Source organism: Pelobates fuscus, chromosome 7 (genome assembly GCF_036172605.1).
Source record: "Pelobates fuscus isolate aPelFus1 chromosome 7, aPelFus1.pri, whole genome shotgun sequence".
NCBI lineage: Eukaryota > Metazoa > Chordata > Amphibia > Anura > Pelobatidae > Pelobates > Pelobates fuscus.
Genome location: NC_086323.1, coordinates 118,459,662 through 118,487,182, shown reverse-complemented (window position 1 = coordinate 118,487,182; position 27,521 = coordinate 118,459,662). Strand labels below are relative to the sequence as shown.

General features: G+C 43.2%; 2 protein-coding genes across 3 annotated transcripts in view; both read left to right on the top strand.

The window, feature by feature from the left end:
• LOC134568153 (thiosulfate sulfurtransferase-like) overlaps positions 1-27,521 on the top strand; it is a 142,509-nt gene that overhangs the window by 26,695 nt on the left and 88,293 nt on the right. The window lies entirely within an intron of this gene.
• On the top strand, positions 66-17,339 carry CIMIP4 (ciliary microtubule inner protein 4). 2 transcript variants are annotated; one of them, XM_063427450.1, is made up of 5 exons: positions 66-154; positions 7,518-7,837; positions 7,912-8,056; positions 11,913-12,032; positions 16,861-17,339. In XM_063427450.1, the coding sequence occupies exons 1-5, from the start codon at positions 136-138 to the stop codon at positions 17,115-17,117; spliced, it is 861 nt and encodes a 286-aa protein (XP_063283520.1). In that variant the 5' UTR covers positions 66-135; the 3' UTR covers positions 17,118-17,339. The 2 variants fall into 2 exon arrangements, with proteins under 2 accessions (XP_063283520.1, XP_063283521.1); XM_063427451.1 differs by lacking the exon at positions 16,861-17,339 and adding an exon at positions 15,540-15,628.

Sequence of the window (27,521 nt, the reverse complement as noted above, 5' to 3'; positions counted from 1 at the left end):
CAATAGTTGTCACCATGACAACTGTAACACAAATAGGTTTCTTGGCAACCAGTGAATGGGAATAGTCACAATGAAAGTAAAATGATCACAAGCTTCATGAATTGGGAGAGTTTGGGATATCATTAAATATCTATCATGGATGTCACCCATTCAGGTGAGCCAGTCTATTGACTTGAACAGAGGGCAAATGGTTTCACAATATACAGAATGTGTGCCATTAGGGTACCTCAAGCATGCTGCTCTATCAATACAAATAGTTAAAATAACAAAATTAGAATAACACCAAGAGAGATCATTTAAAATGTTAGCAATTTGTTGCATTTCCTGGTTTTAATTAATGCACTAGAAAGTTTACTAGTAGTAACATGGATTGTGATCTGTACTAAATAAAGTATAATGCAGATCCACTGGGGGCCCGATAACATGCCTTAAACTTTTATTAAGCTACAACAACCTGTATCGAAGACTATACACAGTCTATTAAAATTGGCTCCTAATGTCAAATTTGAGGAATATAAGCCAAAAGAGCAGTACAGTATTTGATTAAATTTAAACTCACTTGTATTGAACGTTTTATCCAACTAAGCAATAATAGCATACACTTTTGCACGCTAATTCTCCTTTAATCACAACTCACTATTATGATCACTATCTCATATTAGTTCATATTGCATGTAACTATCACCTCTCATCACTGTCTCCGATTAAAATGCATACTCTTCCATGTTCACTTAAAGGGACACTATAGTCACCTGAACAACTTTAGCTTAATGAAGCAGTTTTGGTGTATAGAACATGCCCCTGCAGCCTCACTGCTCAATCCTCTGCCATTTAGGAGTTAAATCCCTTTGTTTATGAACCCTAGTCACACCTCCCTGCATATGACTTGCACAGCCTTCCATAAACACTTCCTGTAAAGAAAGCCCTATTTAGGCTTTCTTTATTGCAAGTTCTGTTTAATTAAGATTTTCTTATCCCCTGCTATGTTAATAGCTTGCTAGACCCTGCAAGAGCCTCCTGTATGTGATTAAAGTTCATTTTAGAGATTGAGATACAATTATTTAAGGTAAATAACATCTGTTTGAAAGTGAAACCAGTTTTTTTTTTCATGCAGGCTCTGTCAATCATAGCCAGGGGAGGTGTGGCTAGGGCTGCATAAAAAGAAACAAAGTGATTTAACTCCTAAATGACAGTGAATTGAGCAGCGAAATTGCAGGGGAATGATCTATACACCAAAACTGCTTTATTTAGCTAAAGTAATTTAGGTGACTATAGTGTTCCTTTAACCTTTAGTTGACTAAGCATAGTGGCAGTCACTTTCTCCATCCCTATTAATGGCCATCGAGGCTATTTGTGGCAAAAGTATTAAGTGTAGATAATGTAAAAGGGATTCAAACCCAAACGGGAATAACTGTTAATGACAGCATGTCTGATGTAACTGCTTCGGAGTATGTAGGTGTTTCATTAAATACTGAGCTGTGAGTTGAGAACTTTCTTGCAAATTTGGAAAGTTGCAAAAGGTAGAGATTTTTTGTTTTGTCTGTATTCGTGATTTTGTCCTGAATCTAGCAAATGGATGTAGTCCTTTCCATTACTATTTAGCAATTACTTTGGGGCTTGGACAAAGCATAAAAGGGTTAACTCTTAAAGGGACACTCCTAGCACCAATACAACTTTAATGCCTTTGATTGGATTTTTGCCTCATTATTATGCTGTATGTTTTGCATGCTCTAATCTGTATAGTTTTTGCATTTAAAAAAAAAAATGTTTTGCAGAATGCTGTATCATAAACCTGCCTCTTTAGCCACACCCCCTCCCTTTAGAAAAGTACTTCCTTATCAAATGTTTGTACATAGCTCAGTCACTGACCGTATTGTATGGTATGAACAATGAACATGTCAATGCACAGATTGGCATACATTATAAATTATACTGTCCCCAATAATGCTGTGCCTTAGAGGGGCATGTGCATTGACAAAACAACAGAAGAAATGCCTGAGCATGTGTTACGGACCGTCTGGCTCCCCGACCGGGTACCACCATCAATCTCTGCTTCCTAGTATTGCGAGTACTGTAAGCACTGCACTGGAACACCATAACCACCATAAAACCCATGAACCGCGGCAGCTTGGTTGGGGTCTCGCCGTCCTCCACCCACCCTGGACCCAAGACCAGGATCCAGCTTCCAGTAGGTAGACCTCTACTAATCCAGAGAGTGTAGCAGGAACAGCTCTTACAAGAGCTTAGTGATTATACTCAGGGGAGTATAGTGATTATAGCAATCCCCAGAGTGAATGTAGTTCACTTTGTATGTGTCTTTGGCAGAGACACACAACAGAATTTGCGCCGAACGCTTGAGTCCAACGCCTCCCTCGGGCCCAGCAGTACTTACAAGAGGTGGAGCTAGGGTCCGAGGGAGCAGAGGAGAATTACATCCCTGTGCGCGTGGGCGCGCAATGGGGACGTCACACACGCCCATCGACGTGCGCCACCTGCACGGGCAACCCGCAATGCTTCAATGATCAGGAGCCCTGTGTAATGCCGCGATGCAAGGATTTTACCCCTCCCTGCTTACCAACAAGCCGAGAGAGGAGGGAGCCAGGCTCCCATCACACTCAGCCAGATGCCACCCTCCTGAACCAAAAAGGTATCTAAGCAGGGGGATGGTTAAATATGTAATGTGATCTGTGTGTGCATGTTATCTGTATGTATTAGTGTGTGTATATCTGTATATATGTTAGTGTGTGTCTGTGTAACAGTATGTATGTTAGTGTGTGTATATATCTGTATGTGTTAGTGTGTGTGTATATATCTGTATGTGTTAGTGTGTGTATATCTGTATGAATGTTATTTTAATTCTTTATTTTCATTGTGCATTAACTGTACAAGTACGCTTGCATTGCCCCAACAGCTTGTGCAAGTTGATTAATCAACAATTAACAATTGTCAGCATTGATAATATGGCACATTTTGAAATATATAGTAATATAATAAGTAGTGAATAGTTAAGTGACTGTAATGCATTGTCTGCCTGAGTGTTGCAAGGTTAGTGATCGATAGATAAGTGTAGGGCAGGGTGCATTAGACGCCTCTTTTACCGAGGAGTTGGCTAGAGTCCAGTGGACTGAGGGTAAGTGAAAGAGACCTGTGCCCCCCTGTATGCTCATTAGATGGCAAGCAAGTACTGTTTGTTCCTATGGTGGGGGAGTGCGGGGGGGGGGGGGGGGGGGCGGGTGTTTAAGTGGAACCACATCAGTGTAAGGGTATTTCCCTAGGAGGTTATGCAAGTATGCATTAATTATAAAACAAAATTAACTTTAACTTTCAAACGATGCTCATGGAAAAATTATGGAACTGTGAGCTATATATAACAGTCACGGCATTGTTGATTATGTACAGGAAAGTTCAGGGCACCGAAGTGGATGCTGTTTCTCCTCGTTGGGCTGCCGGGCCCGGTATGAACGGGCGTGCTGTAGGCTGTAGCTGTATTCCAGGCCATGGGTGTCATCTGTGGGTCAACTGTAGCTTGTTCATGTGTTTGCTCCCCCAGCGCCAGTTTCTGCAGTGTTGCTGGGATCTCAGCCGCTTCTAGTACTTTGAGGTTGCCAGTCTCCCTGGGTATGAGCAGGCTTCTGGGTAAGCCCCATCGGTAGGGTATATCATGTGCAAGGAGCTCTGTAGTTAAGGGTCTCAGGGACCTTCTCCAATCCATGGTGGCTTTGGATATGTCAGGGTAAAAAGTTAGGGAATGTCCTTCAAAGTGTAGGGGGGGTTTATTGCGCACTGCCGCCATGAAGGCCGTGCAGTCTCTGCCTTGTTGAAAGCGCACGATTGCGTCTCTCCCTCCCTCTGAGGTACCCATCTTAGGTTTGGTAATCCGATACCAGCTGTCTAGTGGCATTCCTTTGGCCTGTTTGGCAGGGAAGAGCGATCCCAGCATTCTGCGGAATAGGTGTGGTAGTTCTGCGGTCTCCACCGCATCAGGAACGCCGCGGATTTTGACGTTCTTCCAGCGCCTCCCATCTTCAAATGCAGCCATGTTGTCTTGATGTTGTCGTTGGACTTTTTGTAAGACTAGGAGTTGTTGCTCTACTGTTGTTAGTTTGCTCTCCTGTGCGGCGGTGTTAAGCTCTGTGTTTCGCAGGCGGGCCGATACTCCGCTGATTTCTTCACGGAACGTGCCGATGTCAGCTGCAATATTGCGGCGCAGCATGTCCCTCAGCTTCTCCTCCGTGATCAGAGGTTTCGCAGGTAAGTGGATTGGTCTGCTCCCAGCTAGTGTGCCGTAGTCACCCTCATCAGACCCAGAAGCCTCGCTAGATGAGTTATAGAGGCCTGCCATCTAGGACGCCATTGCGGGCCTTTGGGAGTTTTGGGGCCTCCGCAGGAGGACTCCGATATCAGCCGTTTGAGGGGGTTTATCCGGCTTCAGTTTTTTTATTTCATCACCCCGTGTCGTCTGGAGAGCGATCTGGGACAAGGGGTGTTGTTGGGGTAGGTTTTCTACAGTTTTTAGGGTGAATTGAGCGTTTTTTGTTCGGAGCTCTAGGCATGTGCGTCCTCTCCGTTTGGCTGCTGGCTCAGCCCCCCATCTGTATGTATGTTAGTGTGTGTATATCTGTATGTATGTTAGTGTGTGTATAACTGTATGTATGTTAGTGTGTGTCTGTAACAGTATGTATGTTAGTGTGTGTATATCTGTATGTAAGTTAGTGTGTGTTTATCTGTATGTATGTTAGTGTGTGTATATCTGTACGTGTGTTAGTGTGTGTCTGTATCTGTATGTATGTATGTTAGTGTGTGTATATCTGTATGTGTTAGTGTGTATCTGCATGTATGATAGTGTGTGTCTGTGTATCTGTATGTATGATAGTGTGTGTCTGTGTATCTGTATGTATGATAGTGTGTGTCTGTGTATCTGTATGTATGATAGTGTGTGTATATCTGTATGTATGTATGTATGTATGTATGTGTGTTAATGTGTGTGTATCCGTATCAGTGTGTTTGTGTATCGGTGTGGGTGTATCTTTATGCATGTTAGTGTGTGTCTGTGTATCTGCATATCTGTATATGTGTGTGAGTGTGTCTGTCTGTAAATTTGTATGTCAATGTGTGTGTCTGTGTATCTGTATATGTGTTGGTGTGTGTATGTATCTGTGAGTCTGCACCTGTGTATCTGTACAAGCAAATACACCCCTGTATTTAAATATCAACAATACATACAGACACACCCCTACATTCTAAGGCAAACAGTACACACAAATACACCCCTACATTCACACACACATACTCCATACAAAACATGCTTACAGTCAAACATACAAACACTGCTCGGGGCTCAACCCTGCAAGGATGGGGAAATGGTAGATACCCATCTGGCAAAGTATTATGGTAGTTGTTAGAAAGATGGGGATCTACCTTTTTTTCCATCCTTACGATAGGTGGACCGAAAAAAAATCTTGCACCAACACCCACTCTAATTTAGGTCAAAAACGTGAATAAAATTACTTTTTAATGGGAGGAAAGGGGGTCTGGGGAACTAAAAACTACCCCACTACAGCCCCTGTCCCCCACAAACACCCAACACTACAGTCTCTATCTGAAATTAGAACCCCTATACCCCCTCTACAGCGCCTTTTTACCCATTAGAGCCCATGTTGCCCATTATAGCCCTTATCTTCCCACTACAGCCCCAGTCCTACACACTACAACTCCTGTCCCCTAAAGCCTCCCCCCCCACATTACAACTCTTTCTATAACACATGCATGTGTGCATGATGTATATTTGTGTCTCTTGCAAGTTGGTGGGTAGACGGGGGCCCCATAATCTCCTATTGCCCAGGGGCCCAATGAGTTGTCAGTCCGCCCCTGAGTGTGTTTAATGGAAGCCACAGCTGGCCTTTTATGCAAGTCATCATGCAAGGGGCACTCCCACATGGACATTGTGGGGGACAGGGACACAAAGTTTACCACCAACAACAATACAGTGACAAAGTGTGTCACTCCCAATACAAATAGATAATTCCCTCCTCTCTGCCTGTGAGATAATTGAGTCGGATACTGTAATAACTCAATTATCTCCAGGCAGAAAAAAGCACATATTTTACAAAGTCTCACAAGTACCCCAAAACACAACATAGCCCCATACATGTTACCCCTGGTAGCTCTGATCTGGGTGAACAACATATCCAAAAATAACCCAGATCAGAGCAGGGGTTTAGGAAATTCCTGGAAGTCTCTTTTTGACCGACGCACACATGGTTTCATGCCCAAAACAGTTCCAGAAAATCCGGCTGTGCGGTCTGTCTATTTCAAATTGTCGAAATACCGTTCAAATTACTGAACGTAGCCGTTCGTCTGGGCACTTAGTCTATGTATCTGGTTCGGGAGCGTATTCCTACCAAACAACGCTCTGTTCGTATGAATCCATCCGAACGTAACTGGAGGTTGAAGTCCCAGCGGTGTTTGTGCCGTTGAGTGTCTGATTACAGTTCCATGCACTCGACGACAAAACACCGCTAGATACGTTTGACAAAACAATATGACCGCCGCCACGTGTTCGCACATACGAACGGCGACCACCCAGCCTTTCGCCCATTAAGCTGCGGTTAACCATAAGTCTGGGAGGTTAATAGGCTTGACACTCCATTTGTGGGTGGTCCGACTGTTCGGTTGTGTGTTCGGTAAACGAACACCATAAATATAATCCATTCGGAAAGCCCCATATACTGAATCATAGAAGGGAAAAGGCTCGACCAAAGCCTTTCCACAGTCCTGAACCAAGGTCTGATACAAGGGCCATAGTAACAGGGTAGGAGGCTGGCAAAAAATGGTGGCAAACTCCCAGGAAAAGGGGAGTTCGTCACGGCATGCGTTAGTAAGAGACCAGAGCTTCCTTGAAATATGCGCTGAAGAGGTAAGTGTGTCTTATGCCTACCTCCATTGCAATTCTTACCCAATATTAGGGATGGTGCTTTGTTTAGTGGATAGCTCCCTATTTTGATATCCATAAGGATACCAAACTAGGAAGCTATCTACAAACAGCTTAACAACCAAAATTAAGAAAAGGTTTTTGTTAATTTTGATCTTTCAACAGTTTAATACATAATTTCTAAATAGATTTAGTACCCTTATTTGGGCTTGTCATATTTAAGGCTACCATATTATAGAACTGTTTGGTAGACAGCTTCCTAATTTGGTAGTGGTACAATTGAATATGGATTGGTAATCCCAAATAAGGGCACCAATATTTTAATTTATGAACTAATGAATGGACCGAACAAAGAGTTCATTCTTCCATTGTGCCATTCAAAATTCGCCTAGTTTGTCCGAATTGCGATTCTTCCCAAAAATAAATGCCCAAGTCTTTACCCTTACTTCCTCTGTTATTACAGGCATCTACTCTACTGAGTTCTAGAGTTTCTCAGACAGTACTATATTGGTTGATTGCTAGCAAATCATAATGACTGCATGATTTAACTCTACTATTTACTTTTTTATGTCCTCTCCCACTGCAGAAAAAATGCCTAATAAGTCTTTGCCAACCAACACATTAAATTCAAAATCCAGATACTTCCATGGCAGTTCCCTTTCTACTCCAAAAACATCACAAATCTGTCTTGAAGGGCCTGCCAATGTGGAGAAACACAGCCAAGTAGACTTAGACAGTGTGAATCCATGCAAAAGAAGAGCGAGTTCTACAAGCATCCCATTAAAGGAAAAAACTATATCTAGATCATCAGAAACCACAATGAAAAAGCAAGATAGTTTGGTACCAGCTAACATTAGGCACAAGTATGGAACTTCTTTGGTGGACCAACTGATCTCCCCAGAGCAGGTGAGGTGGGTGGAATGAACGCTGAGGAAGACAGTTGAACTTTTGACTTACTGTCCTTCACTTCTTAAATCTAGGTAAAGCAAGCACTGACTGAAGCAAATGAAAATATATCACACTCAAATGGATATCACATTCCAAAACCGAGCTTGAATTCATGGCTGGTGGACAACATCGCATATTATGAGCTGGGACATAGCCTCCGTGCTAACCTATTTCCAGGTCTGATGGAAAAATCCTCTTGAACTCTCTCTTTCAGTCCAATAAGCTGTATTATTAATAGGCTATTCCCTAGACTGGAAATTGTGTATAATAGACAAGGGAATTGCAAAATGTTGGTCAAAATATCAGCACTGTAAAAATAGCTGTATTCCAGATTTTGTTTTACCTAGGTAAATGCACTGGTGTACAAACCCCGGTCACAGGGGTCGCAGCTGCGACCGGGCCCGTCACTCCAGGGGACCCGGCCGCCCTGCAGGCCCCTGCGACCGGGTGCCCGCCATCATCATTTGCGGCCCCGGCCCGCAAGGCAAACCACCAGGGCCACCATCCAAAGGGTCCATCCGGTGGCTGTCAGGGCCACCCGATGGAAATGTATTGTCAGGGGGCTCGGTCAGCACTGGGACTCCTCCCAGCTAACACACACAGACCACGCAGGAGGAAGAACAGGGAGTCAGAGTGGGAACTCTGACTCCCACCAGCCAGAGCCACCACAGGACCCCAGGAAAAGTCACCCTCCTGCACCTAAAAGGTAGGAAACAGGAGGGTGACTTAAATATTATGTGTGTGTTTGTTTGTTTGTTTGTATGTATGTGTCTGTGTCTGTCTGTATGTATGTGTGCCTGTCTGTTTGTATGTATGTGTCTTTGTATGTATGTCTTGTGTGTGTGTGTGCCTGTCTGTCTGTCTGTCTTGCTGTATGTGTGTGTATGTGTCTTTGTATGTATGTCTGTATGTGTGTGTGTCTGTCTGTCTGTGTCTATCTGTCTGTATGTATGTATGTGTGCCTGTCTGTTTTTATGTATGTGTCTTTGTATGTATGGCTTGTGTGTGTATGTGTGTGTGTGTGTCTGTCTGTATGTGTATGTATGTGTCTTTGTATGTATGTGTGTCTTGTGTGTCTCTGTATGTGTCTGTATCTATCTGTCTGTATGTATGTATGTGTTACTTGGACTTTCTCTTTTATTTGGACCAATTTTATTTTATTTACTGACTCTCATTTTCTATTGGTTTTATTTGGCGCTGCTTTTATTTTTATTTTATTTCATGTATGTATGTGTGCCTGTCTGTTTTTATGTATATATGTCTTTTTATGTATGTGTCTTGTGTGTGTGTGTGTGTGTGTGTGTATGTGTGTGTGTCTATCTATCTGTATGTATGTATGTATGTATGTGTTCATGTTTGTTTTTATGTATGTATGTGTCTTTGTATGTATGTGTGTCTTGTGTATGTGTGTGTGTGTGTGTGTGTGTCTGTCTGTCTGAATGTATGTGTACCTGACTGTCTGTATGTATGTGTGTCTTGTCTATATGTATATGTATGTATGTGTGTCTTGACTCCTCTATTTGTCTCATTCCCTCTCAACCCCATCCCCTCCATTTATCTCATTCCCTCTCCCCCCAGCCCCTCAATTTGTTTTATTCCTTGTCCCCCCCCAGCCCCTCCATTTGTCTAACTCTCTCTCTACTCTATTTGTCTCATTTCCTCTCCCACCAGCCCCTCCAGTTGTCTCATTCCCTGATTCCCCAGCCCATCTATTTGTCGCATTCCCTCTCTCACCACACATTTCTCATTCCCTCTCTCCCCCGCCCCCCCCTGACTGCTTCCCCCCCATCCCCTCCTGTACCGTCTGACTCTGTGTAGTGTTGCTGAGTGGTACCCAGTCTGACGGGAAGTGCTCTATCAATAAGCACCTCCTGTCAGACTAGGGTGCTCGGCCACACTACACAGAGAGACCTGCAGGAGGGTAGCTCAGCTGATTCTGATTCCCTCCTGCTGGTCACCCAGCAATCGTGGACAGTGGTAGATATGTCACTGACCTAAGTTCTATGCGATAAGGACATAACAACAGTAGGAATGATTGTGAAAAGGTCTGTTGAGCCCTAACACAAGAGCAGCAATGGCATATTCTCCACAATATAATTGCTCTGCAAGTCTGTGATTGTTCTGTGAGTTGCCATCGGGAAAGGGATAGTTAATTACTATGTAGGTCTCTTACCTGGATCCCCTAGCATTCTCTGCGATGCTGAACGCTCGTGCGCTATGGAGTTTTATGGGTAACTAAATTCGTCTCTGACCTGGCCGAAATCGGCACATAATGATGACGTCTTTAGTCATACAAATAAGGATTTCTATCTATCCATGAATCATAAGGAATTCTCTTAGGAGGTGCATTAATAAAAATTAAGTAGTGCCTATATATACTTATTTGTCCTACTCCATGTTGCCCTGTTATGGTTCTAGTAGCCAGTGGTGTATTCTGGTTTTGTGCTGCCTTAAGCATGACAAAACTCAGGCACCTCCCCACCCCTTCTAAATTTCACTTCCTGTTAAAAACCAACAGGCTCTTTGCCTGACAGACACACGCCTTCACTGATGCATACACTGACATACACTCACTGACAGATACACAGTCATTGTCACACACACTGTTTAGCCAAAACACACGTTTACTGAAACATCCACACTCACAGACATACACACTCACTCGTTCACAGTTACACTCACTCACAGTTACACACACTCACTGACAGACATGCGCACTCACATTCACCAACAGGCACACATTCACACTAACTGACAGACACGCATTCACTGACAGATACACATACATACTCACTGACAAGACACACATGCACTTACTGACAAACACACATACATATTCACAGACAGACACACATACACACTAACTTAAAGACACACATTCACTGACAGATACTTATACACACTCACTGACAAGACACATACACACTCACTGACAGACACACAAACACTCTCACTAACAGACACATTAACATACTCACCAACAGAGAGACACACACACTAATACTTTCAGTAACAAACACACACTAGCCTCCTACCTTTGCTGGAGTGCTGGTGTGGATTCTTAATTTCCCTGGTGTTCAGTGGGAATCCTTTAACTGTTGGACGGACAGACGTGCCATCAATTTAGGTGTCGAGGGAGCTCTGATCCTCCTGCTTAGCTCCCTTGCGCGCCTCTTAGTGATGCCGGAGCCGGAGTGATGTCATATTCCGGCTCTGGCATCACTGCAGTGCGCGCGAGGGAGCTGAGCATTAAGAGCTCAGGGGAGAGTGCTCCATCGCCGCCTGCCTCCCACATCAGGTAGATGCCAGCCTCTGGGGTCGCCTGAGGTGGCCAGCCGGCCAGCTCCTGGGCCCCCCAGGACAATAGGCTGACAAGGCATCTGCCGGGGGCATTTAGGGGGGGCGGCTTTTTTTGCCGCCCCCTGAAAGTGCTAACCAGGGAAAATGCCTTGTCAGCCTTGCACTAAATACAGGACTGCTAGAGTGCGTTCCTTTTATTTCCTGTTCCCGGTTTCTGATTTGTCCGTTTACTCGTTTCTCTTGATCTCTGGTATCCTTTGACTTTGGCTTGTTATGTCATTTATCCATATATCTCCTGTCCTTGACCTTGGCCTTCTCTCTGACTACCGTTAGTCCGGCCACTCTAAGGATCCGTATACGGCTTGTCTATTTATTGTGATATAATCTGCACGTTTAGGTTCCACTCACATCCTGACAAATGGACCTTATGAAATCTGAATAAGGTATTAGTAGAACAAGGATCAAGTGAGCACCATATTGACACACAGCTAGGTATACTGGAACCAGGGAGGGAAGTACAAGCAGGACACGGAAATGGGAAGTGCATACAGTGACAGAGTAAGCAGTGTACGACAGCAGAATAGCCATCAGCCTAAGGAAACATTTTGGCAATTTATTGTTCTTACTCTGTCAGTTTGATTCCTGCTTGCCCTATTACCTTATATATGTAATACAGGAGTACTAACTCCATGTCTTTGTTTTCATAGTCTTACTGTTTCCTTATCTAAAACAGGTGCCCCCATCCAATGCCATTCCTTGGTACAAGATTCCTACACTACAGAAGTTAATGAGAAAGGGAAAGTAATAAGGGACACTTTGCATCACTGGCATGGGAGGAAGACTGATGATCTAGGTATTTGTTGATCCTCCTTTTAACCGTCCTTTTGGAAAGAGAAAAACATGTATGAAGTGGAAGTGGAAGTGGAACTGCAATCCTCTGAAGTGTGGTTTAAAATTCTTCCTTCAGCTGTTTAGCAGTATGTTTACTGAACTGTGAGCTCACTTCTTGATTGTAAATTTTCTACCATGACCGCCAAAATATAATAGTCAGCAAGCATTGGTTCTTCATCTCAGAAATATTGGTGACATTTTCAATACCAGTTTCAGTTAACCATTTTCACTCAATGGTGTATTTTGGATTTGTGCTGCACTAGGCACAACTAAATTCGGGCACCCCAAAAATCTAAATTTGCCCCCCCCCCCCAATTTGTGTCAAGGCCATTTTTTTTGACTGACAGACACATGCCCTCATTGATACATGCACTGATATACACTCACTGACAGATACACAGTCATTGGCACACACATACAGTCATTGGCACACAATGTTTAACCAACACACACTTTCACTGACAGACACACACTGACACACCCACTCACTGACAGGCACACACTGTCAGATACACATAAAATTACATACACACACTGACACACACTCACAGGCACACCCATTCTCACTCACAGACACACACTGACAGCTACACTCACTCACTCACTCACTCACAATAAGGTGGACAGCCCCAGAACACGAGGCAAACAATGCATTTGTCTGGGAGCTTGGGGTGGCATTTTTTGGCGCCCCCCCTGAAAGTGCCGCCCTAGGCAAATGCCTTGTTTGCCTTGTGGTAAATACATCCCTGTTTTCACTGTCATTGAAATAAAATGTACTAAGCACTGAGTGTGCACCCCTGTAGCAATATGTAGGTAAAGTAGCCAACTAGGATAAAAATGTGATTGGTTATTTACAAAATACTATTCATTTGCACGTTTGGCTACTGTCATAGTGATAAAAACTGGAGTAGTGAACATATGGATGTGTCCAGAAGGAAGATGTCAGACTTAGCACCATTCTTTCTGCCGGGAGTAAATTCCCACACTCTCTCATCTCCCTTCCAGCAATCTGTAATAAGTAAGGGGTTCATGGATCAAGGGGTCTTCAATCTACTGTCTATTATTATTATTATTATTATTATTTTATTATTTATATAGCGCCAACAAATTCCGTAGCGCTGTACAATGGGTGGACTAAGAGACACATAATTAAGATCAGACCACTGGACGTACAGGATTAGAGGGGGTTGAGGGCCCTGCTCAATGAGCTTACATGCTAGAGGGAGTGGGGTATAGTGACACAAAGGGTTAAAGTAGGGGAATTAAATAGTTTGTTAGAGAAGGGTTTATTGAGTGCTTGGTAGGTCATTTTTGACAGTTGCAGGAAAGGAGTCATGGGGTGGGGGATGAGAAGCCTGCTGACAGTTTAATTGATACGCTTTAATGAAGAAGTGAGTTTTCAAAGATTTTTTTGAAGGAGTGGAGGCTGGGTGAAAGTCTGATTGAGGAGGGAAGGGAGTTCCACAGAATAGGTGCAGCCCTAGAGAAGTCTTGAAGGCGCGCCTCAGAGGTGGGGATCCGGGCAGAGGATAGGCGTAGGTCTTGGGATGAGCGCAGGGGTCTACTTGTGTATGAGGGAGGATAGGTATGTTGGAGCAGCATTATGTAGGGATTTGTAAGCAAGCGCCAGAATTTTGAATTGGGCCCTTTATCTAACTGGAAGCCAATGCAGGGACTGACAGAGCGTGGAGGCGTGGGAGGTGCGACCGGACAGGAAAATAAGCCTCGCAGCCGCATTCATTATAGATTGCAGCGGTGCAAGCTGGGAACATGTAAGACCGGTGAGAAGGGGATTGCAGTAGTCGAGGCGAGAGAGAACAACAGCATGAACCAGTATCTTAGCCGCGTCTGGTGTTAGATATGGGCAGATGCGCGCTATGTTCTTGAGTTGGAAGCGACAGGATTTGACTATCGATTGGACATGGGGAGTAAAAGAGAGGTCAGAATCGAAAAGAACCCCAAGGCAGCGAGCCTGCGAGGTAGAGGTGATAGTAGCGCCATTGACTTGGATGGAGACAACAGGAGTAGCAGCACTTGAGGGAGGAAGAACTAGAAGTTCTGTTTTGGACAGGTTGAGTTTAAGGAAGTGAGCAGCCATCCAGTTGGAAATAGCAGAGAGGCAGTCAGAAACACGAGTCAAGGTGGGCGGAGAGAGATCAGGGGAGGACAGGTAGATTTGCGTGTCATCTGCATATAAATGATATTGGAAACCAAAGGAGCTGATGAGTTTACAAAGTCAGGCAGTATAGATAGAGAACAATAGGGGGCCGAGGACAGAACCTTGGGGGACGCCGACAGAGAGGGGTTGGGGAGAAGAGGCAGAACCAGAGAAAGAAATACTGAAAGAGCGCTGGGAGAGGTAGGAGGAGCACCAGGAGAGAGCAGTATTCCGTAGACCAAAGTTATGAAGAATGTGAAGAAGCTGTTGATGATACATGTATTCCCCATCTTAATACAGTGTCAGTGGATATCCAGCAGTATTAGTGCAGTTAAAGCAACACCATTTCCCCCTTGCCTCATTTAAATAGGGTTAAAATGTACCTTTTTCCAGCATTGTGTTTTACTTTTTTCCTGCTCCGCCTCCCTGGCTGAGATTATAAGAATTGACAATCTCAGTCAATGTGATGCTTTGGAGGCTATTTCACATGCATGGCAAAACGCAGCACTGGCCAGTCAGCATCTCCTCATAGAGATGCAATATATCAATGCATATCTAGGGAAAATGTTCAGTGTGTCCATGTAGAGTGTGGAGACACTGAACGTCAGTGCTGCACCTTGTGCACCAGTGACCCAGGAAGCACCTCTAGTAGCGGTCTGAGTGACTGCCACTGGAGGTCTCCCTAGGCAGTAATGATTACACTGCATTTTCTCTGAAAAGGCAGTGTTTACATGAAAATGACTGCAGGGACATACTTTAATCACCAAAACAACTACATTGAGCTGTAGTTATTCTGGTGACTTTATTGGCAACCCTTTTAATCTAATCCTTTCCGGTATGCGCTAACAAGTATGCCTGGTTCCCTTAGCACTAATAGTGTTATATGTAGATTCATTTACAGATCAGTTTAATCCTCATTTCTGCAAATATATGCATTTTGATGTTTTTGTGAGGGCGGCGCATGTATTTGCAAAGAATTGACCTAGTAGTTTTGAACATTACATTTGGGTTGTTAAACAGCAGGGTTATTTACCAAGGTGAGAACTGCCAGGAATTCAAAGTGAATGTCAGATTTAGGAAAAATTAGCAAAAATTGAAGTATAGCTGATGTGGGGATTGTTTTGAGTTATTCAGCTAGTTTGGCCTGAAATTTGAAATTCACTTGGAATTTCTGATAATTCTCACTTTAGTGAATAACCCTCATAGTATTTTATTAAAGGATGGCATTAATGCAACAATGGACATTTAATATCTAAGCCCTAAATACTAAAACTTGCATAGTTTGACCAATATATTGTTTGTTCTTTCCAGGCAGGTGGCATGAAAGAAACTTTATGTACATAAATCTTAGGAAGGCATTAGACAAGAAAGGCACCCCAAGATCGTAACCTCAATAAAATGATTCATTCCTCAGATTCTGAGTTCTGTATTCTAATGTTCTGCAAGCTCTTTCTATACAAGACTCGCAAAAACATACATTTTCGTAATGATTTGACACAAAGGGGTCAGCTCTATTAGGTCAAAACAGTGAAAAATAAAACAGGCACGTAGTAAAATACTTACAACTATCAATGACATAATCAACTGACCCAGTATGTAAGAATATAAATAAAAAGTGCAAATCCAAAAATGTAGAATGTCTCAGGTGCAAATTTTAACAAAAACAATTAAATGAACACTACAGTCACAAAAACAACTTTAGTTTAATGAAGCAGTTTGTGTAAAGAGGGCATTCCTCTGAAGTTTCTCTGTTCAATTCTCTGCCATTTAGGAATGAAATCACGTTTGTTTCTGTTTATGCAGCTCCTTGCCACACCGCCCCTTACTGTGACTAACAGCCTGCATGAAAACAAAATGATTTCTTTTTCAACATTACTTCTAAATTAAACGGCATTTGCTATAAAGGTAGTGTAAACTTTAGATGACTCTTTACAGGAAGCTATAAGGAAGGCTGTGTAAGTCACATGCAGGGAGGAGTGACTAGGACTGTATAAACAAAATTATTAAACTCCTAAATGGCAGAGAATTGAACAGTGAGACTATACACCAAATCTGCTTAATTAAGCTAAAGTTTTTTGGTGACTGTAGTGTTCCTTTAAGTAGATAAAGTACATTATTAACTTTCATACTCCAAGTTATTGGCAAATGTTTTATATAGCATCAGAAAAATAAGAAGGCAGCTGATATAGTGTAGTATATTTAATGGTATATATAATTCATACAAACATATAAAATCACACTCCCAAAAAAAGGCACAACAAAACAATTGCACACAGGTACTTTGGTAATGTGTGCCTTCTACCTGAGACACAATGTCCAATCTTCTTACAGTAATCCCACATTGGTCTCTAAAGAAATGTCTATATCATGTTGCACTTTATCTACTTAATTGCATTATTTAAATTTGCGACTGACACACTTTATGTTTTTGTAAAATACCTACATGCAATACATGTACCATTTTTCAAATGCACAAAAAATATGACACATTAAATTGTCTATAGAGAATAACAGAATAATTAAGTAAATATTCCATAGGAAATTATAACAATCCTACTACAGTATTTTTGGTATATATTAATATTCTATAACTCTATATGCCACTGAGTGTTGTTTGTATTGTTTTGTAAAGCAATCTGGACTCAAATGCTATTGGAAAGAACTGCCATCACCAAAAAATTGGAGAGTATCTTCAGGCCTCCACTGACTGTCCGAATGCCCACGAGACCAAGGGTACCCAAAGAACCTCCAGTTCAATCACCACCACCAAAAGCCAACAAGAGGAAAAGTCAGACTAAGACAAAAAAGCCACAAATAGTGTCTGTTCCTATGACACAACCCAGTGAAGATGATAATTTTTGGGACTTTTATGAAAAGCCAATTTTCTGAAAATATGTGTAGTTTATGACAGACAAATAATCCTAACACCATCTGTCGTTCAAGTGCAGAGTCATGGAACACAAAAACGCACGCAAACACCCTGCTTTAGGCTGCCACCAGGGCATATTGTGTGGGTCACATTATTTAAATACACTGACACATTTCAATATATTGCTGTCATTCTGAGGAAATGTAAAGACCTACATCACTGAAAGACCGTTCTAGAAAATTCAGCTGGCATTAAATTGTTTATTTCAGAAAAAGATGATTTAATAAGTACATAATAACTGATTAAATGCCCATGAATAAGCACTTTATAATGTATAAAATGAGTCTGTCCTATGTTACATTCAGCCATGTCTCTTGTTAATTGATATATAAAGAACAAGATCTATAAATTATTTAAAAGTTGCACTGCTGAAGGCAACAGAAAATTGCATTAGGCTTGTCAGTAAAAGCAAAAATTCAAGAAACCACTGTGGTACTCCACAGATGTGGCCAAAATAGTAAAAAAACAAAAAGTTAGCATTTAATAATTATAAAAAAAAAAAACCAGAGTGAGGAAGACAGAATGACCTATAAGATTAGGCAGAAAGAGCAAGTTATAAGAGCTTCCAAATCACACACAGAAGAGAAAATAGCACAGTCAGTAAAAAGGGGGGACAACTTTTTTTAGATACATAAATGAGAAAAGAAAAGTAAAACAAGGATTAGTTAGATTAAAAACAAAAGAATGGGGGGGGGGGCGGGGCCTGATCATGTAGCTGAGAGGACGTTAGCCTCAACAGCTCCGGCCAGGAACAATAAAAAAAAACAACAATACGCGACGGAAACGGCAACCGAGTGACGGATAAGGGCTACCAGGCGAAGGAGGACACCGGGACTCATTCAACGATACCCTCCAAGCGACTATTGCTCCGGTGTACGCCTGACACCCTGGCGAGACCTCCCAGCATGTCGGGCGCGGGAGAGACTGCACAGCGGCCTGCACCCAAGCCTGCACTCAAGCCTGCACCCAAGCCGGCACAGCGGCCTGCACCCAAGCCTGCACAGTGGCCTGCACCCAAGCCTGCACAGCGGCCTGCACCCCACGACCAGTCAGAGGGACACAGCCACTTTCCGACAGCGGGAATAGGCTGACGAGGTGACTCAACATGATCTCTCCTGTGGGCCCTTACACAAAGGTCGCAACAGTGAGACCTCACATGTACTATGGTATGCCTTGTGTATGCCGTTTGTTTGCCATTCGATCACTTTCATTTACCTTTTGCCTAATTTTTGTACAGTATTGTTTACCCCATTTTTCCCATGTGTAGGACTTAAAGTGTATATACCATACATTATTTGAAGCCCCGGACTGCAACGACTTACACTCACTAACATAGCCAGTTCTACATAGCAACCACCCTCACCAGCATGACTGACTCTCACAGAACCACACTAGCGGACTAGTCAGAGGTCTTCACGCGGATGACAACATTGGACAACCAAAACCAGCACACATGAGCAACCCCACACTATATGACTGTCCCTATCCCCAGTGACACTTACTGAAACCGACAATAATCTCTAAATTAGCCACTCTAGAAATGCATTATGTGACATGTTACTTCACACTGCTGGACACCAGGCTCAGGAGATTCACCCACCGGCTGCCGTAAACCTAACCATCCAGCGGCTACCAAACGACAACCTTACCTTGCCTCGTTATCTCGCTTACTTATTTATGTCATAGTCAACATGTCAGATAGCTCTCATTTGGGAAACTGCTGCCTTGTCTCTCCAGCCGACATGTGTACTCAGGCACTTAATAATCTGCAGCAACATATAGCAACGCAATAAATGATTATTCATGTACAGCCTGTTATCATTAAAGGGACACTCCAGGCACCCAGACTACTTCTGCTCATTGGAGTGGTCTGAGTGCCAACTCCCACTACCCTTAACCCTGCAAGTGTAATTATTGCAGTTTTTCATAAACTGCAATAATTACATTGCAGGGTTAACTCCACCTCTAGTGGCTGTCTACTAGACAGCCACTAGAGGTCACTTCCTGGTTTCTAGCACAGGAAATCTGTGCTAGAGCGTCGCTGGACGTCCTCACGCTGTGTGAGGACCTCCAGCATCGCTCAAAACCCCATAGGAAAGCATTGAAATGAATCGTGCAGGACCACGTCAGGGACTAAGTTACGATTCTAGTACCCACGAACCCATGCCTCGCCCCCTCTGTGCCTCCCAGTAAGTGATTGGGAGTTGAAGACATGACGTCTCCTGGACTGGCGGGCTAATGATGCGGTAAGGTGAAGTAGACGCTTAGTCCGCCACCCACGTGGGTCGGTTCGCATCTATGCTCCCTCCCTCCTCCCCCCCTTCTGATTGAACACCGGGTGACGTTGGGAGGTGACATTGTGACGCGCCCATTAAGGGCGGAGTTAAGGACAGCGATTGGTGGTTGGGACCCCAGAGGCGGGCTGTTCCACCCTTTTTAACACGGACAGGTAGGCAGATCCTCTTTAGCTCTTGATAAAGGCGTACTTATACGCCGAAACGCGCGTCGAGCATTACAGAATGCCGATGCATTCCTGTCTTATTTTGTTTTGTTGATTTTTTCTTTTTTTTCTTTTGGCGGTTGGGGTGCAGTAACAGGGATAGCCTTGAGGCTGCCTTGAAGCAGCAGGTAGAACGTTTGGTCCCCTGGTTTTAAGGGAGACAGTCAGTAAGCTCATGGCTACCTAGGGTGTTGGTTTGGTGTGGTCTCGAGGTTTTTCTGGCATCAAGCAACATTTATATGTATGTTTTTTATGCTCTGGTGGGCGTGCACATACCTCCTGAACTAGCCACCGGGACTTAGTGTCCATTTTTTTTCCACATTAGCTTTGTAGCCTATGCTAGTAACTACTCTACTCCCTCCAGGGGTACCTTTACTACCAAGGTCTATCTCATATCCCTATTTACAACAACCTCTGGCCCTTTCTACCAGGTTCCTGGTAAGATTATGATATAAAGATTGACATATCTGTGTGCATTTTTACAATGACCTTTTTACCTACTGGTCTTTAGGATTTATCTACTGCGTTTGTTCTAGTTAGCATTTGTGAGTACTTATCTCACTTACCCATATACCCTTCTGGAGAATTTTATTACTATTTGTAGATTTTGTCCTATTAAAGGTATCAATACCCATGTCTTTTGTGGCGAAACCAACCTCGCCACTGGGCCCTGGAGAAGCCTGTTTGCCCGCCTCCTACCTGCTGACTATGGCCCCTGGATTATTTGGGGCATATTGTATTTTATTGTGCGACTGCTGGCCCTTTAAGCACAGTGAATGGTATTTTATTGTACTGCTGCTGGCCCTTTAAGAACTGTCTGGGGACATATTGAGACTTTGGGTAACAATGTCCCTTTAAGACTATGTCCCCAGACCTGTAAAATAACTTGCCCCTGGCTTTCCCCCACTTGGTTCAGTATATAGGGCTTACTGAACCAAGTACCACACAGGCGGACCACCCAGAAGCTAAAGTATGCAGGCAATTTACCTCCCAGGCTGTGAGGTTACTGCAGGTTAATTGCACGTGGCGGCGGCCATCTTTGTTCAGTCGAACGCGGTCAGCGGTGTATGCTAAAGATTCTGTGGAACTGAAATCGGCTACACATTTTAACGAACACCGCTGACCCTTACCTTCTCCTACACTTCGTTTTTCAGCTCCAGAGACTAAGTCCCGTTCGAAATGGGACTTAGTCGTTTTTCGGCATGAAATTGACCGACCGCACAGCCCAAATCTATGGAACTGTTTTGGGCAGGAAAATGTGCTTGCGGTCGGTCATAAAGGGACCTCCAGCTAACTTTTGATCCACTGGAGGGATTTGGCTGATTTTTGGAAGGGTTTATGTTTAAAGGGTGCTGATTCCAAATATGTAATGAAGATTAGATGTATGGTTTTAAAGTTATAGCACATGTATAAAAACTGTATTTTCCCTGGCTGTAATAATTATGTTAACTGGTTATCTGAGGGGAGGGAACCTGGGGGTTGTAACCATTATGCTATTGGTTGTTTTGTCCCTCCCTGTGGGCGGTCCTGTATTCTCAACACTTGTAATAAAAGCCAGGCTTCATGAGCCAGTCCAGAGTTCCTGTTTTACCCTCAAAGTGAAGTGTCGTCTCATTATTGGGGGAAGGATTTATTGCATGCTGTTCCAGTTGACTGCTAGGAGTGTAAGCCTATTCAACGGTCTACAGTATTCCTATGCTTGAGAAGATTCATATGCTGAATCGGTTCGGTGATTGTGGTGTCTGCCAGAGTGCTTGGAGTCCTCAGGAAGCGCTAGGAGCATCCTTTAACGGAGGTGCCCAGTCGGGGTGCCAGGCGATCCGTTACATCTTTTCCCTTTTTTTCTTTTTTTGCTTTATGTTTGTGTTTTTCCCTTCTTCACGGAAGTACTATTACTTTAAGGGGTATAGACTATTGAATGAACAGCCTCCCACCTTCATATGTTTATTTTTGGTGGTCGCCTAGCTCATTCTTAACTAAAATAATAGATCAGGGTGGTGCAGTAGACATTGCTTACCGAGATTTCAGTAAGGCTTTTGACACTGTTGCACATAGAAGGCTTATCAATAAATTGCAATCTTTAAGTTTGGATTCCAATATTGTTCAATGGGTAAGGCAGTGGCTGAGTGACATGCAACAGAGGGTTTTAGTCAATGTAGTATATTCGAAGCTTGGTCTTGGCACCAGTTGGGTACCTCAGGGATCTGTACCTGGACCCATTCTCTTTAATATTTTTATTAGTGATATTGCAGAAGGTCTTGATGGTAAGGTATGTCTTTTTGCTGATGATATTAAGATATGTAACAAGGTTGATGTTCTAGGAGGGATAAGCCAAATGGCAAATGATTTAGGTAAACTAGAAAAATGGTAAAAGTTGTGGCAACTGACATTTAATGTGGATAAGTGCAAGATAATACATCTTGGATGTAAAAACCCAAGGGCAGAGTACAGAATATTTGATAGAGTCCTAGCTTCAACATCTGAGGAAAGGGATTTAGGGGTGATTATTTTTTATGACTTAAAGGTAGGCAGACAATGTAATAGAGCAGCAGGAAACGCTAGCAGAATGCTTGGTTGTATGGGGAGAGGTATTAGCAGTAGAAAGAGGGAAGTGCTCATGCCATTGTACAGAACACTGGTGAGACCTCACTTGGAGTATTGTACGCAGTACTGGAGACCGTATCTTCAGAAGGATATTGGTACTTTAGAGAGAGTTCAGAGAAGGGCTACTAAACTGGTTCATGGATTGCAGGATAAAACTTACCAGGAAAGGTTAAAGGATCTTAACATGTATAGCTTGGAGGAAAGGCGAGACAGGGGGGATATGATAGAGACATTTCAATAAATAAAGGGAATCAACACAGTAAAGGAGGAGACCATATTTAAAAGACGAAAAACTACCACAACAAGAGGACACAGTCTTACATTAGAGGGGCAAGGTTTAAAAATAATATCAGGAAGTATTACTTTACCGAGAGGATAGTGGATGCATGGAATAGCCGTCCAGCTGAAGTGGTAGAGGTTAACACAGTAAAGGAGTTTAAGCATGCATGGGATAGGCATAAGGCTATCCTAACTATAAGATAAGGCCAGGGACTAATAAAAGTAGAAAATTGGGCAGACTAGATGGGCCGAATGGTTCTTATCTGCCATCACATTCTGTGTTTCTATGTTTCTATAAAACATTATTTTAAAAGAAACATCCTGACGTTATGAAAATTGTGTCCATCAAAAAAATGACTTGCTTTATTATTTAATCACTTGTAAATGTTGCACCATCCTAAAAAACTGGGGGGTTTTCCTGGCCACATCCTGAATTTTTCCCTTACAATCACGTGAAAGACAAAAAAAGAATCTGTGGCTGTCAAACAGACGTCTTAAGGGCCACTTCAGACCCCTAAACAAAATTAGTTTGCTGAAAAGCTTTATGTGTAAAGAGTGTGTGCACTTTTTTTTATTTTGCAAAAAGTTCAGATTTCGATATAAATTTACACTTTTATAAATTAACCTGATTACACCCCCCTTGTCTTTTAGGCAGGCAACAACAAGTAATCTTACTTCCTGGTTTTGTTAGCTCAATGAGGCTGACCTCAAGAGGCAGCAATTGCCCAGAGCACCTGCCTTACAAAGACTTCCCATTGAGCTGCATTGGGAAGTCTGTGATTGGACAGCCACAGAAAGTATGGGTGGGGTTAGAGGAAGAGCCTGCAAAGGCAGCAGACAAGAGAACTGCAGGTTTTGCAAGCTGATTTAAGTATATGTATGCGAGTGGAGTGTTTCTTTAAAGGGAAACTCCAGTGCCAGGAAAACGATCCGTTTTCCTGGCACTGGAGGGTCCCTCTCCCGCTCCACCTTCTGCTTACGTCGGCCGGTGGGCGAGACTGATCCCGCCCACCGGCCGAGGAGACCTAATGCGCATGCGCGGCAATGCCGCGCATGCGCATTAGCGCACCCCATAGGAACGCATTGAAAATTTATTTCAATGCTTCCCTATGGGGAATAGAGCGACGCTGGAGGTCCTCACACAGCGTGAGGACGTCCAGCGACGCTCTAGCACAGAAAACCTGTGCTAGGGACCAGGAAGTTCCCTCTAGTGGCTGTCTAATTACTAACATATACATAAAATTGCCTAGTTTAGCATGTTCAACAAAAACAATCTACAAATAGCGTGATTTAAGCCTGTTCATAAATGTAAAAATAGTGCATTGTACTACCATACCTGACACAGTCTTCCCACAGGATGTTTAGGCGGCCGCCAGGCCCCAGCCAGCGCGAGGCCTTAGGCGGCCGACTAAAGCGCCTAATTAGAGAGCCGCCTCTGGAGCCAGACCCACGTCAGCCCCAGCCAGCCGAGTCCACCGTCCTGCAGCCAAAAGGTAAGAGGGCTTCTGTGTATGTATCTATGTATACCTGTGTGTATCTGTGTGTCAGTGTGTACATGTGTGTATGTGCATCTTTGTGTGTGTGTGTGTGTATCTGTGTGTATGTGCCTCTGTGTGTGTATTTCTGTCTGTATCTGTGTGTCAGTGTGTACCTGTGTGTATATGCATATGTGTGTGTGTCTGTATTTATCTGTGTGTCAGTGTGCACCTGTGTGCAAAAAATTGTAGATCCCCAGATGTAAAATAATTCTGAGACTTGTACGACAGATGGGGATCTACATTTTGTCCACTTTACACACTCACTGCATCTTTTTGGGCATACTAAGGGGCGGGCAACATGGGCGGACTTGGGGCAGGTCTTGTAGGGCAGGTCTTTGTCATGGGCCCCAAAATTTCATTCATTTTAAATGTGGGTATCTCTGGGACTGTCACTCATCAAGATATTTAGAGTGCCTTATAGCAACCATATTATATATATTTTTAAAGGAAATGTTACTGTGTAAACATGGGGGATGAAACTTACAGTTTGAACCCTCAGTGAGAGAGGCTTAGAGAACAGACACTAAAATTAAATGTAGAAAGTCACACCTCCTTATCCTTCAACTGGAAGCCTCCATTTTAGCCCCCTGTCAATCATTATTATATCAATTATTATAAGCCCTGTCCTTTGAACCTGGCAGTCAGCATACAGAGAAGATGAGAAATGAAAATTTTTTTCTGATTTTCCTCATCATTTGCAATTTTTTAATTTGTTAAATCTTTAAAGGAACACTATATGGTCAGGGACACAAACATGTATTCCTGACCCTATAGTGTTAAAATCACCATTTAGGTGGTTTGCCTCCCCCTTGGCCCCCTTAAAAGGTAATAAACTCACCTTATTTCCAGTGTCACGCAGGTCCGTCAGCACTGGCCCCGTCCTTGATCTGCCTCCTTCCTGACATCATTAGAATTTATGATTTCAATCCACTGCTTCAATCCATACAAGGAGGCAGTATGGGTGCGGGGCCAACCACTATTTTGGCCAATCAGCACCTCCTCATAGAGATGCATAGAGTCGATGCATTTCTATGAGGAAAGTTAAGTGTCTCCATGCAGAGCGTGGAGATGCTGTATGGCATCTGAGGAGTGGCCAGTGGAAGTGTCCCTAGGGGCAATGTAAACACAGCCTTTTCTCTGAAAAGGCAATGTTTACATTAAAATGTCTCCATTACATACATTAAGCTGTAGTTGTTCTGGTGACTATAGTGTCCCTTTAAAAAATTTTATTTTTTTTTATTCTTTATTTTTGCAGTGCATATGGTGGTAACAGTCAGGCACGTGGTACCCCAAAGGCAATCCGCATGCATATTTCAAAACAAAGAGTGATAACATAGAAAGCATTAGGGTATGGTAGTACAATGCACTATTTTTACATTTATGAACAGGCTTAAATCACGCTATTTGTAGATTGTTTTTGTTGAACATGCTAAACTAGGCAATTTTATGTATATGTTAGTAATCTAGGAAACAGACGATTATATCTGCGTTAAACCCCAGCGATGCACATAAAAACGAAAAACAGTGGTCTAATATTTTTGTTCGTGTCTACAAGCTGAGTTACATGCTAGTGGATTCGTTTTTGTAATCGCTTATGTAGTCGCTATGTGGTTGCATATGTAGCTTATCTCATCTATACTTGGTTAGGCTTAAGTAAGATTGTTCGATTACTTGTTGAACTGACAGGTATACTTAGGAATACCCTACATTTATGGATAACATTAGCTTGTCACAGTTGCTTAGAACATTTGCTCATACAAGTTGCCTAGAACAGTAATAATAAAGCATAGTGGGGTATGCAGCTTGAGAGTGGGGTCGCGTGTGAAGACAGACTGATCTGCTGAGAGGGTGAGAAAGGGGCATCTGGTACCGTCCGTGTAAGCCCAAGGTAAGTCCCGTTTTGTCCCTCAGGATGGGGGCTGTCAGTGTAGGGTAGAAACTGCTAGCAGTCCTCTGCGATGGGACTCAGTTCCAGCAGCGCTTGCAGTGTGTGTAGCTTTACGGCTCCCCGATTTGCGGCTGTGGCTGGAAAGGGTGGTGACGAGCTGTGCCCTCCATAGATTCCCTGGTCGGGTAAGTGGCTTTTGTGGCGCTCTCATGGATGTGGGAGTAAACATGTGGCTTGCCATTGTAGATCTGCCCAGGTGCAAACTCCAAGCTCACTTGTGTGCTGTGTGTCGCTCCTACCCCAGTGCCATGCTGAGAGGCTGCAGCTTTCCCTTGTCCTGTGTCCGGTGCGGTCGCCGTACCTGTAATAAGACAGCTGTTGTGGCTCAATATATATCGAAGGAGCGGTAGTATAGGTGCTCTGAGCCGCCGCCATTTTGGATTTGGGCCTTGTATGTCCGGCGCCGTGTGGTCAGCTCTCAGGTCGGCTTGCGTGCGCCCCAATGTGGACCTGGATGACCCCCCTGGCCCAGAGGGGGGGGAACAGGAGCCGGCAGGCATTAAACATTCCAGCGTGGGGCAGTATAGTAGGGAGACAGGGCAGCGGCCGTCCACCCCGCTCCCCCTAAAGTAGGCCGCGGCCTCCAAAGTCCCGTGCTTCCCGTTGGGGGATCCGGAACTCCCGATCTCGGGGTCCGCTACCCTTCCCACCGCTGTGAGGCACTCAGTGAAGATTAAAATTATTTAACATTTTTTTTATTTTTTTAAAATATTAACTCCCCCCGTTCCCTCCCTCCCTGTCCCTCCCTCTCCCTTCATTCCCATTACCTTACCCGATCACCGTCGTTCCCCCGCCGGCGATTGGTGTTCTTTTCCACTGGGGGGGACTGTCTGACAGCCCAGAGAGTACCCCCTCGGCTAAATAGGACCCCATGGGCCTTGTGATCGCTCTGAAAAATCGGTCACATGGACGCAATAGGCGTCCATAGTGTTGCCTGAACTGACAAGTCAAATTAAAAAAAAATATTTATATATATATATTTATATATATATATATATATATATATATATATATATATATATATATATATATAGACAAATAGAGAATGTAGGATGCACACTCAGGACTTTGTGAAAAAATCTGTAGTTTTATTTAATCCAGGTACAAACCAAAACCGACGTTTCGACCTCTGCAGGTCTTTTTCAAGGTTGAAAAAGACCTGCAGAGGTTGAAACGTCGGTTTTGGTTTGTACCTGGATTAAATAAAACTAGATTTTTTCACAAAGTCCTGAGTGTGCATCCTACATTCTCTATTTGTCTATATTTGGAACGCAACATGGATTGCACCCAGGCAGGTATCCTATTTGATATTAAGGAGAGTGCCAAGCTATTCTTATATTATATAAATATATATATATATATATATATATATATATATATATATATATAATATATAATATATAATAACTATATATATTATTGGTAAATTTCTTTTATTCAGAATTTTCAGTTTTAAATGAAGTTGTTAGTGTGGACACGCAGGTCCGCTAATGAA

Coding starts and splice junctions, on each gene's coding strand:
- CIMIP4 (XM_063427450.1), top strand. Junction 7,838..7,911: donor AACTGATCTCCCCAGAGCAG/GTGAGGTGGGTG, acceptor TCTTAAATCTAG/GTAAAGCAAGCACTGACTGA. Junction 8,057..11,912: donor CCGTGCTAACCTATTTCCAG/GTCTGATGGAAA, acceptor TATCTAAAACAG/GTGCCCCCATCCAATGCCAT.